Source organism: Buteo buteo, chromosome Z (assembly GCF_964188355.1).
Source record: "Buteo buteo chromosome Z, bButBut1.hap1.1, whole genome shotgun sequence".
Taxonomy (NCBI): Eukaryota; Metazoa; Chordata; class Aves; order Accipitriformes; family Accipitridae; genus Buteo; species Buteo buteo.
Genome location: NC_134204.1, coordinates 71178787 through 71192373, shown reverse-complemented (window position 1 = coordinate 71192373; position 13587 = coordinate 71178787). Strand labels below are relative to the sequence as shown.

At 38.8% G+C, this 13587-nt stretch overlaps 1 protein-coding gene across 7 annotated transcripts in view; it reads right to left on the bottom strand.

The window, feature by feature from the left end:
- Positions 1-13587, bottom strand: part of LOC142027246 (tudor domain-containing protein 7-like) — a 52800-nt gene that overhangs the window by 10621 nt on the left and 28592 nt on the right. For all 7 annotated transcript variants that reach the window (XR_012649065.1, XM_075021024.1, XM_075021025.1 and 4 more), the window contains 2 exons: positions 4936-5516; positions 763-949 (listed from right to left, as the gene is read on the bottom strand). Coding sequence is in view for 6 of the 7 variants with exons in the window: in XM_075021024.1 (XP_074877125.1) it covers positions 763-949; positions 4936-5516 (768 nt within the window). In the remaining variant the exon portion in view is untranslated. The remainder of the gene's footprint in view (positions 1-762; positions 950-4935; positions 5517-13587) is intronic.

The following is a 13587-nucleotide window of genomic DNA, read 5'->3' as shown; positions in this document are numbered from 1 at the left end:
AAAAACCTCAGTTTTAATACATGTGATATCTAAAGGTTTATGAAACGGATCTACTTCAGAAGTATGTTAAACAGACCTGGGTAAAAACTCACCTAAGGGGGGGGGCGGGGGAGAAAGGTATCATTAATGTTTGACTAGGCAAGAAATAATTGAGAGGTTTGAATCTTTTTTTACAGTTCTATCATATGTTCTGGTTTTATTGCCAGATGGCACGAAGAGTCTGCTTGGCCCAGGAGAAGTTTAACAGAGAAGATAAATAATCTCAGATGTACGCTACATATAACTCCCCAAATATCACATCTGCCTGGAAGGGAACACAATTACATCCTTCTCGTTGTCTTGCTATTTAGTGCATGTAATTTGTACTTCAGTACAAGACTTCAAACACGATCTATCAGCAAGTGAATTTTGTTCTTCCCTTTCTCTTCCTCTGTCCGACTCCAAATAGTGCTACTACACCCATTCCTCCTAAGACTATCAAAGGTACATTTTCAGTACAAAAGTGCTATAGGGCCCAACTCCATATAAAACCCCAAACAAACCCCCCAAACTCAAACTAGTTATGGAAAAAAACCTGAAAAACCATTAAATTTTGGCAATCACGTAACTTCAAAAAAGTCTTAATTTCTCATATAATTGAAAATAGAAGTACTTCAGGGCAATAGATAATGCTAGTGCAGCATATTTAGGCATTGACTGTGTATCTAAAAACCAAGAGTGTTTCAAGTCTTTCTCCAAGTGCCACAAGAAGTAATTGCTTGCCTTTATTCTGTTGTCATCTAGAGAAATTATCCGAGCACGCAACCAGGCGTCTTCTTCAGCGTGTACTGCAACAAGTTGCCCAACACTCAGAGACTGAGCTAGTGACGCTGTACTATTCTGACTATAGTATGCTTTCATATCATCTTCCATTTGTTCCTGGGCAGAAGAATAATCTTTGCCCACATACCTACAGTATTTTACAAAACAAAAACAAAAAAACACCACAAGAGTTAGGATGCAACTTTAAAAAAGCAGAATAAAAACCTAAGAACGCCTATATGCATATATGAATACGAGTAAATTATAGATACGTACATTTTCTAAGCACATCAGTATCCAAACTCTTTTCCCATTAACAGGGCTATAGAAAAGTAACTGACATAAAATTTAGTACTTTTGTCGACAGCTAAATGCGGTCCAGCAGTGTATAATCTAACACACTCAACTAGACTTTTAGTAAGAGCTCTTACTTGATTATTACAATCATGTAGAGCAACTTGACCACAACAGCAGAGTAGTATCCGGGACCAAAATATTTTATCTCTATAAAAGAGAACTAATACATCACCTCTGAAGTTACTCTGTCATTAACAAACACCAGCTTAATCTGGTTTTCACTAAGGTTGATCAAAACCAAGGCATCTAAAATAAGTTTACAAATCAGCTGTCAAACCACGTGCTGTTTACTCTCAGCCTCCAGAACAATCCTGGTATTAGGCTGCTGACCTAATGGTTCATATTGAAGCAGTTTGTGTTGCACAGATCTTCTTTAATAAAGTATATAAACTTATGAAAACTCCAAATGGGAAGTTCTGAATGCTGCAGAAACAAGTCAGATTAGAGCAGACAAAAGGAAAACATTCCCAAATTTGTATTAGTAGCTACTGGTTTTTTAACTTGTTCATAGAGTGATTAATACTGCTCATTTCTACCACACAGTTTAGATTATCGTCCTATGAAAATCTAGGTTTATACTGAAGGTCTGCGATATGGCCAGGATTAGTGCAGATACTGTATTATGACATACTATTCTAACTTTGTTATAAAGATTAAGTTAGATCTGATCACATTCGAGGGAACCCTCATTTTCCTAAAGACAGCCTGCTACCTCACCATCCAATTATATATTGTTTTTCAGAAGGACACCCCTTTTGTTTCAATGTAAGCACTCATCTACAACGGACAAGGAGTGGGGTGACAGTCACATACAAGCTACTTAAAAGTTTATTTATTAACATTTGTTTAATAAAGACACTTAACAGACAGTAGGAGTATCTTAACAGAAAGTAGAAGAATCTTTTAGAATTTCCCGCCTCACTATTTTCTGGTAATAGGTGAGCATCATAGTGAAGAAGTTTTTGGCTGCTTAAAGGCAATTGAAAAATTATTTTCAGACTCTAGAAAAGAATCTTGGACAGAAACCTCAAAAAAGTGTGTTAGAGACTAGTCTATGTGCAGGTGGCCAGACACTGCAAGTGTGCATTCAGCAACGTTCTTAGTCTCAACTGGAACCAATTCACAGGTCAAGTAAATCTTGCTGCTTCATTGTGAAAGGAACAGAGGGGTATGCTTCCATAGTGAAACAAGCTATAAAATTTTATCTATTCAAAAAGATAAAAGAAGAGGGGAAAAAATTATCCAAGCTGTAGCACAGAAACTCAAGGTAGTTGAGAATAAGACATTAATTATTTCTTGTAAGAATTCAAATATACCACCTAGCATATCATCTCTGCCTTCAATTGCACTGTTGTAAATGTGGAGTGAGTATCTCAGAGTGTTTCTATCACCTCACTTTCATTCTGACTGCATAAGTACTCTTACAGAATTGTACCACGTCTCAAAATTGAAATAGCACAAACCTTCCAGCTTTGTCTTAATTAGTACTGCAGTTGAAAAGTCTCAGCCAAACAATGTTTAGCCACACACAAAGAAAGTAAAGAGATACTGGTCCATTCCCAAGGCAAAAAGAGGAATCTTGATTCTATTGATCCTCCAAAAATCAACATCAACCAATAGCCGCTACAGGGTTCTTGTGTAGATCAGAAGAAAGTGACTGCTAGTACATGAATGGGAAAGGTGAGTCCATGCATTGTTTCCTTCCTATACATCTACATGAACATTTTCTTGTCATGGCAAAAAACTATTCCCATCAGGGCTAGTTTCATCCTGAAGATAAATTACCTAGCCCATGAATTACATACATAACCTTAAATAGTAATTTCTGTATCTCGGGCCAAGAAACCACTAATCACCACCATGTACCTACACAGAGCTGACAAATTCAGAAACTTTAATACTGTCCAAGAACCAATGTCCAAAATTTGGGAACTGCGGCTTTACAGAAATTTTAACATAATCACCCTCAGCTCATCAGTGTCATATGGTGTTTTAATCCATGGAATTTGAAGAATTCCCCCAAATAATTAGTGGAAACATCCTTAAAGTAACAGATTAGAAAGCTAAGATTTGTTATTCCACATATACAGCAAGTTATCAATGCGGCCAGAATTAAAAGGGATACAGTGAGAAGGAAAAAGTTGTGCAGAGTTAAGTCCCACCTGCATAGCAAGCTGGAAGTAAGAGACAGATAATTTGTTCCTGCTCTTCCCAATACAAAACATGCAATATGCATTGTGTCTAACTGTTTCAGTATCTCTACATACAGATTATTACGTGTCTTAAATTGGCTGTCTCTCCTGGCACTATTCATCTTCATCATCTTTCATGTCTTAGACTAAATTCAAACAGAGCCTTGCAGGAACAATCTAAAACATAAAGCCTCTCTTTTCCTTGATGTATTCTTCCTTCTGTGATTTCTTTTTTTAAGCTGAGGCTCACTCACAAATTCCAGCTGTGTCTTCTTTGCTAAAATTATTGACTCATCCAGCCAGAAATAGTACAAATGTTAATGATGGATGAAGAATCTTGCCTTACATTAAGTTTTGTGGTAAGACCAGCATACAAAATAAATGTATAAGCAATACACAAAAAAGCTTATCTGAGAAAAAGTACAATACAGGAATGGTGCTAGCAGCTAAAACAAAGATGGCAACATTCTCAAATGAGAATTCCTCTCATAACCCCCAAGTATGGGGATTTTCACTAGAGATTATCAGCCATTAAGATTCCATGACTTCAGGGAACTAGAACAGTGAACTGACACATAAAGAAAGCTCGAGTATTCCAATACATTACTGATAGCTAGAAAGAAAAAGGATATCTAAATTTCAGCCTTAAGGCTAGTGCATTGCATATTGCCAACCAGCAATGAGGAACAGGGTATTAGTTTCATAGTAAAAGGATCTGTAAGTAAACTGCACACATACTCAGTTTGATCCTGATCAGGACCTCTGGGAATGACTGAAACTATCTAATCAAAACTGAAACTGCAGAAACTAGGGGGAAAAAACCCAGCGCTGTCAATATAGTATGCTACCACAAAGTTGTTCAATTCATCCTTTGAAGTGACATGAAATATTTTAAGATTAGGCTGGATTTGAAATAATTTTCAAAATGAAATATCCTCTAAAAAAGTGTTTGGGTTTTTCTGTTTGTTTGGTTGGGTTTTTTAAGTTTTAAAGAACTGCTAGGATTTGCATGTTTTATCCCAACAATGACATATAGAAAGCTTATCATGGTATTTCCTGAAACAGTACAACAACATATACCTAAGATGGCCACTACAATCCACTTCTTACACTGTCCTCTAAGGCTGGGCTGACTAGCAATGAAACCAAGAAGCACTAGTAGTTTATTGTTGGATGGAAGCTCATCTGTCTCCCAAAGTGAAAACTGCAGTGTAATCTGAACACACTCAAGTCACACCTAGTTAGTAGTAAGTCAGTTACAGAAGTAAAAGATATTTTAATAAGTATCACAGCAATATCTGAATACTACTATGTGTTATTGTAGGGTTATTTTTAGAAGTCTTCTATTGCAAGTCAAATCTGCTGTCTCAGACAAGCTAATGATACAACTGATCAGCTCAGCACTAAGTTTCAGAAAACTTCCATTTAAGCACACAAAAGATTCTTGAGTTTTATTATCAAAATAAGTAAATAACAAATTCCTGCAACCTCCTGTTCATCTGTTCTCTTACGGCAGACCTGCAAAATATGAATATGTGGATTTATAAATAAAGCAAAAAAGACAGATTCTGAAGCACAAACTTGCCTAATTAGGACCTCATTAGTGTTTTTCAGTTCTAACACCATGACGGACACAGATCCTTCCGATGGAATGATTAGAGGAGGAACAGTTATGTTCTCTGGATACTGGTCCTTGGATTCTTCACATTGTTGTTCAGCTGTGGTCTTCACACCATCATGCCTCTGGACTTTCTCAGTGACATTCAGATTTTCATCAATGTGTCTTTGGGGTTTAGCATAGAGGATGGCCTTTCTCGGGACTTCAGATACATAGTCTACTACGCATACATCTGAGAGCAACTCTAGATTATTTAGAATGTCTTCTGGAAATTTTACGTGGTAAGTGTCTTGGTACAATTTGGGAAGCGCGTTAGCCCAAAGACCACTGGAGTACTTCAGCAAGATGTTGACAACTTTCTGCTTGAAATCACTACTAAGCGATCCAGGTCTGGTGTCTATATTTGGTTTTAACAAAGGGTCTGCTTTTGAAGAAGTAACATTCTCAGGTGCCTTTTCTTGCTCTGTATCACTTTTTGCTATCGGTGGTATTTTCTTAGCAGGATAAAGAAGCCCATCCATCTGATCACCCCTGTGTACTTTCTCCACCTTGGAAAACAAAAAGTAGAGTCAATAATCAATTGCATCTCTAAGTCTAAATAATTTTGCCAATTACATTTTTATAACACACATTTTATACAGACTTTGAAGTGGACATCCACAGGGAACTAAGCCTGAGGCAGTTACTACAGGGTAGTATTTCTTGTAATGCTTCCTCCTCCATTTTGAAGGATACCAAACACGTATGACTACATCAGTACAGGACAAATACCTAATCTATGCAATTCAACTCCAACTTGCCTCCAAAGAAGTACAGTCTCTCTTTTCTCCTAGAAGGACCAGAAGATGATGACGCACTCCACAAACTTAGGTCTTTTGCACATTAACCCCCCTGATCTTCCACACAGGTACTCATATCACAAACAAAAGTTTCTGTCTCAGTTTACTGAGGGAAAGGGGATTTGACTGTATACTTCAGAAACAAGAGGACACCTGTCAGGCAGTGTTGTAAAGGCTATCTGCTGTCATGCTCAGTGAATTTTTTTTTCTTTAAAAATGTTCTGAAATTAAGGAAGAAATTTATGGAGAACAAATTTCATAATGAATTTGATTAGGCCATTTTAAACCATGCCCACAGTCTCCCTCCAGACCCAGGCATTTTGCCAGTCCATATGTCTCTACCCGTTGCTAAGTTCAGTAATAAGCATCTCGCATGGTCTGAAGTCACAACCTTGAAAGCACCATTTGAGAACTGTAGAAATAAATTCACAATAAAATTCCACTTCCTAAAGTGATGCAGTTTCAACCTAGGTCAACCTAACTGTAGCTTAGCTTAGCAGTAATATCTATGCAGTATCGACATAACGAAAGCTCTCAGTGTTTTCACATTGGTCCCAAAGCAAGAACAACTGCTGCAATAAAGAAAAGTTATTAAGGTTTACGTAGCTCCATCTTGATGTTCCTTCCTCAGAGGAAACAACTCATCACTTTCCTGGGTCCACATCACACCAAAGTCCTTTTCAGAGGCAGATCAATGAACAAAATATTGAGTAGTTGAATTACTTGCTACTACTCAGGGGTGGCATTTACCTTTACGATATTGATGTCCATACCCATCAGAACTTTATAAACCTTGCTAAAGTCACTCTTTGCTGTTCTGTCTTAGCAACACATAACAGAAGCATAACAAAGAAGGCTTTAAGTATTATTTTACATAACAAGAATAATACATGTCACTCATTATCAAGATAACATTAACAAGACAAGAACATTTAGTTACAATACATTGAAAAAACTGAAAAAATGGTCATTACTGTGTCAAGAGACATGTATTTTCTCCTATGTGCACCTCTTCACACTCAGCTCAAATTGCCACATGGTGATCTGAGTCGAGAGAGCGAGCAACACCACCTAAGGGTTACCACACAAGTGCATTTCCATACACTTGCTGTGCATCACATTGTCTAGCCTGGTGCAAAAGCAAGGTATCAAACGGTTCTTGGGAATAGGTCTCGGTCAACTTCCACGAACACTAGCACATGTACTATCTAAAATTGACACAAAAGAAATAGTTTTCATAGATATAAAAAAAATATTAACCACTTTAGAGAATTCTCATGCATTCACGGCGGCATGTCTGAATCCTTCTCTATCAGTGAAAACCAAAGTAGTAATATTTTCTGCAAGAATAAGACATGAGAAGGCAAACAAACCTACCTAACAACCCTCAGCTCCCTGAATTCATGCAAAGAGTCCACAAGCTTTAAGACTCGAGTCTTTCCAAGTAGGCTCACTAAACCAAGGAGACATCCCCTCTTAATTGGGAGAGAGGAGAGGTAGTGTCCTACAGACATCCATTTACTAAAGAATACATATCTACTATAGGATAAAATATAAACAAATCCTATAAAGGACTTCAATGTACCAGTGGTACATTCACCAAGTTCTTAACCATCTCAGCTAGTCAGCTTGATGTAAGAGAAGACAAAACATGTCTGGCCACACAACCTAGAAGGACCAAAGATGTCTTCAATGATTCATGACAGGAAGAAACTACATTTGTACCCTCTGGTATCAGGAATCTTACTGTGCCTCCTGAACCACAGGTGAAGAAAGGAGCTTGGTTAAAAATAAAAACAAAAACTTATCAAAGCCTTTCCAAGGCTTTGATATACAGTTAAGAGACCAAAGTATATCAAGTGACCCACAGAAAAAAAACAGGGCATACCACCTTGTCAGGTAATGACATCCTACATACAGAGGAATTGATAAGAATGTCCCAAGTGTCCACGCACAAGATTGAGGAATTTGTTTAAATGACCAGCCAAGGAAACTTTTAGCTCCAGAAAATACTTGGCATTATCAGGACAGCAACCTGTTTGAGAAGGCTGTGTTGGAACATATGGCAGTTCATCCTGAAAGCAGCTGGATGCAGAGATCTACCTTTATGCACCCTTTCTCTTAGCGAGCTCTTTTTAACTAGTGCTGCAACAGAGAGAAATAAATTTTAGCTGACAGGACTATTAAACCTTACACACTAAAGACTGGCAGCAGACTAAAGAGAGAAGATCCTTAGAGACCTTTAAGCCTCTTAACTCCAATAATAGCTCTGAGGTTTTCTAGGCATTGACACTGTGTTTTGAAAAGACTGTAGATGCTGACTGAGCAAACGATTTAGAGTCAGAAAAATGCTATTTCAGTAAGTTGTTTCCATTTACTTCAGTATAAATAAGCTCAGGTGGACATCATCAGGCTACTATTTCTTGCGTAGAAGTTAATGTTCAAGATGCAACAGACTCCTCCAGATAGTGCTATGGCCAAGACATGTTCAAGGATGCACAATACGACAGAAACTTTTAATTATAAGCAAACAGCTTCACTTGTGAGCAGCACTTCAAAACAGCTACACCTTCTTTAGTACAAATATCTCAACTTGGTTTCCAGCTGAGTTTATAGATTTGCCTGCAAGGTACTTCCCATTAGTATGGCTGGCAGGCCTGCTTTGCAAGCACAGCATGCCTGCTGCCACCTCTCCCTCAGAGAGCACAAAGTAGAGTCAACAGCTGTCAGAATGTATTATCAGGGCAACAGAGACTGAAGTCATTCTACACAGAAGAAAAACATGTTTGTCCTGGGCCTGAGTAACAGAGGGAGCTCTTAAAAATTAAAATCTGGAGCCCAAAATAATAAAGCTTCAAATTAAAAAATATTCCCAATACTGACACTGCAACTGAGTAATTCAAGTGGAATGCAAAAGAAGAGCAAGTCCACTCCTTTTGACACACACATATAGCTGGGATGAGGGCAGACATGCTCCTGTATGTGTTGCTGGGACAAAAGCTTTGTATATGTGTGCTTGACAACATACAAGTAAACCACTACACTAATATATATAATCAAAAGAAAGCATCCACTTTGTGATGCCAGAATGACCAAAAGAACACCAAGTCTTGTTTAATTATATGTACCGTGATGATCAAAGAGCAGACACACTGGCAAACTCCTAAAGTATCAATACCTCCCAGGAAGGAAGCGAAGAAAATACCTCCTTGAAATGAGAGTTTCTAGTCAGATAAAGTGTCCTTCACTTTCAAAGTTACATTCATAACTAGCATATGAAGCTATTTTCTGCCATTCTTCTGCAAGGTAGGAAAAGGAAACATGCTGTGGAAGTTGGCATTTAATGTCAATGACAGTCTCATCATATGTGGCAAACAGGAAAAGTCTTGCTCCATGATTCTTGGTATCAAACAGGTCCTCAAAGACAGCTCTAGAACACACTCATCAGAACTATCACTCTGATTCAGTGAAAATAATTCATCAGAAGTGTGATGCATGAATTCTTTCAGATCTGATTTAAATATGCAACACGGAAGCTAACTACCATGGCATACGTACCACAGACTGCATACAGACACATTTTGCTGACAGGCACCTTAGAGAAATGCTTCAGTGTGAAGGCAGCTCTCATCTACCTGACTTTCCTCAATAGTACATGAAGTTCAACTCCCAGCAAGCTTGAGCTCAAAGCAGTGAGGAAGATATTCCTGGCCTCGATCAGCAAGCAGTACCTTGCATCCACACATTTGGCTGACAGCATCTTTCTCTGTCAGAGGAGGCTGCTACAACTTGAAGTCCTACTATTTTTGCCAATTATTCTACAGTACAGCTTTCCCCAGGCAATGGTGAGATGCTGCTTCAACATTAATGCTCCACTCCTCCCTGCTCTTCCAAGTAGCTGCCTCTGAAAGCAACAGAGTTTAAGCTATCAAACTGTTGAATATGCATGCAAAGTAACCAATTCTGGGGTAAAAAAACAGACTTGTTTTTGAAAGGCTGAATATCCCCACTGCACAGGGTGGCATCAGACACGGTAAAGAGCTTTTCCTTACGAGGTTGTGGAAGCTCCTTACATCATCTGGTTATAGCTTATCCTTGGGATCCATTCCAGCTTTCACAGCTTCTAGTCCAATATGCAATCAATTGCTTTGCATAGGAAGCTACAATACCTAACTTCTTACCCTAAATGCCAAAAGGACACACTAAAAGGCTTGTCTTCAGCCAAACCTCATGTCAACTGGGAAGCTGGAACAGGACAGGAACAGAACTGGAACTTGTTGCCCAGAAAGGCTGTAGAGTGTCCGTTGTTAAAATATGACTGGATACAGCCTTGGGCAAACTGCTCATGGTGACCCTGCTTGAGCAGGGGGATTGCATTAGATAATCTCAAGACGTCCCTTCCAACCTCAGTCATTCCATGATGCTGTGAAATGTTTAAGCAATGTTAGAAGACCTGGCTCAGTTCTTCTGAATTTCAGTTATCAGGATGTTAAGAACTACCTTCAGAAAGCACAGGCCTTTTACAATACTAGGGAAGGCAAACCCGTTTTTAAACGTTTCTGATTTAATAGCCTTTTCAGTCACTAATGCTGACAGGTATGTCAGTTTCAGTAAGAGGGTCCAGAAAAAGATCAGTTATGATATTCAGACTGGCAATGACAACAATAAATTTTGGTGGATTCTTCACAGCAAATACAGAAGATACGTTCAGCTCTTCAACTGAAGTGAAAGTTTTCAGATGCTACAATGACTCTGAAACCTTTCTATTTCTGGTAGTCATTACTTCTGTACTTAACTGAAATGTTAAAACACAAGTCATACTGGGCATAGTTTTGTATTTTCTTTTGTTGTTAGACTAAAGGATCCTTTTTGCCAAGATATCCCTTGTTCAGGTTCAGCTAGTGCTCAGGGCTGGGGTGGTTAAGCTCTGCAAAGTTCAGGAGTGTCTAGGTTGCCCCCTTCTGCCCATTCTCCTTACTCTCCTACTTTATTACCTTGCACATCACAGTGAAGATAATTATTCTCCACAGTATCTCATGCTTTTGAGTCTTTGACTTCTGAAAACACAGTTACAAGTGATGCAATAAGCTAGGTGAGCCAATCTAACAACCCATACTGTAGAGGGCTGCCCTTATTCCTCACATCCTTATGCCAGCACTAAGGATTGGCAGACACCTTTGTCAGCAGTTCTTTTTGGCTGCACTAATTTTCACCTCATAATGCAGTGAAGTCTTCCTTAGCGGTCAGAGAAGTGCAAGATTTAACACACAAGGAGTTGCAACAGTATGTGAAGCAGGAACAAGGAAAGATGCTGTCAAATGGAGTCTGACTTAATGGCTCATCATGTCTAACCACTCATCAGTAAGACTGAGCTTCAGAAACATTGAGTAACAGCCTGTTCTAGCACTGTGTTTGGACAGCAAAGTTATTTTGGATCTTGTGTCCTCAGTTGGCTCATTTCCACACATACTGTGACACCAGCTTCTCAGTGAGGCTGACACCAACTGTATTTTGCCCTGTGCTGTACCATATACAATGCATCTAGTTAAATCTTAGGCAGAACACATCTTCTGTTCATTGAACTCCATTCTAAATCGCTAGTAGCTCTGTGCCTAAGATTAAGTACTAAGATATCCACGAAAGCAAACTGTCAGACCAAACATTGATTTCTTCAATAAGCATGACAAAAGAAAGCTAACTATCATAATGGTAGAGTTCATCTGCAGGAGATAGTTCGTAGGGTTTGTGTAAAACTGTGCAAGCCTTCATTCATACATACTACCAGCCATGATAGCCCATCCATCACCTCCTCCATGTGCAAAGTACATTCCAGCTAATAAGAACACACTAACAATTACATATAATTAGAGCTGCATTTTTTATTCTCTCAAGTCCATTTCTCTGTTTGGAATGATGACTTTTGCTTCACACAGCTTAATCGTGGTACAGAAATTCCTTCCTTGAGAGTAAAAACCTGACAGAACCAAAGTTGCTTAAGGAATACAGCTGGTTACTATGGCAATCCTTCTCTTCTCTGAGTGGACCTGTTTAATTCACTCTGAACACTACAGTAAAGACTCAGCTGCCAGATGCAGCAGTATGTACTACCCGGTTGGTTAAGAGAGGGGATACCACCCAGGAACAGAGGTTCAGAAAACAACAGCCATAATCCTGTTTCTGTCAGTCTGTTTACCAGCTGATCCTGCTACCTTCCTAAGCCTTTAGTTTCACTTTCTGCAAGCAGTCACAACTTTTATACAACATAAAAGATGAAGAATATTCTGAGAACTAGATACTGTTAAAAAAAAAACCCAAACGCCAAATATCCCACCTGTCAACTAGGCAACATACGCAAGTCCCATTCTTGTCTAAAAATATCTTCTACCTTCCTGTTTGTAATGACAAATTCAACTTGTAATAACTACTTAAAAAAACCGAACCAAAACCCAATCACAAACACCCAAACCCCACCAAAAAACCCCATACCAATTTTCCCCTTCTTTTTTTCTCTGATTTTTTTCCAATTACATATCTTCAGGAAGACAGACAGCCTTTGGGATCTGCCCAGCATCATCCCAGACATCCAAGAGATGAAACAAAGAACACTAAGCTTTCCTTTACTCTATAAAACCGCCTCCTCACAACAGCAAGGCAAATGTTCTCCAGTCCAAGAAGCATTTTCACACAGTATCAGCCAATACAATACCAAAGTGCTTAAGCGCACTAAAGAATATGCTCAGGTATTACATATTTGCTAGCCATATGCTTATTAAAAAGCAGTAAGACAACTGACTGAGGAATGGTAGCTTACTGGAGATTAAACTGGCCTCTGATGACAACAGATTAATGGTTAAACTGATAGGTAGTCAGAGCCAGTAGGATGTTTTATGAAGAACACCACCTTTGTTCTAGAGCTGTTGAAAATCAAGTATATCTTTTCCAGCACAACTGGAATTTCCAAATTCAGAATGATAGTGTTATTCTTCTACCAGCTCCTTAAGAAACCAGACAGAAAGACTAAGGCAGCCATTACTACAAGAAAACTCTATAAACAAGTCTAGAAGCATGCATCCCTTCTTTCTGCCTATTAAAAGGTGGCTGCCTGCTATTTGCTGTTCTTTTCTAACTGCAAGAATGAATTTGGGAAGACAAGTGGAGAAAAAGGCAGAAGACAGCTTCACGTGACAAACACAGGGGACTGACATACTTTATCATCTTCTTGCGCTCATGTATAAGCATGAAAAAAGGCCACTAATACAAAGAAGCCAGCACCAAGACTGGCTGGAAAGGATCAGCTGTGGAATAATTACATACAGGTAGGTTGAATCAGCATGTTAGAACAGCTGCACTGGGTCAGAACAAAGATGCTCCTAGCCTGACATCCTCTTTGACAATAGCAGGTGCCTATGAAAAAGCATAGGGGATAGGATAAACATAGTGATACCTCTTCCTCCCATTCTGGATACTCCATACTTCAGGCACTATCAGTCACTGACAGTTTCTTTGGAATGAAGTAGTTCATGATGACTAAGACCACAGATCATCTGTTCATCAGTGAATGTATTCAGTTGCTTTTGAATTCAAGATGATGATCATTCCCCATTTACCCTCTCCAGGTCTCTTATTACTTTACAGCCCATACCTCCATCTTTCCCCACCTAAATCATCCAACTTAACTGTTGCTCATACAAAATCCATTACTTATCTTTACCATTACCCTTCTGAATCACCCTTTCGCTCTGCTTGACCTCTCAGTGAGATTTTGTTTCTGTATTTTTTG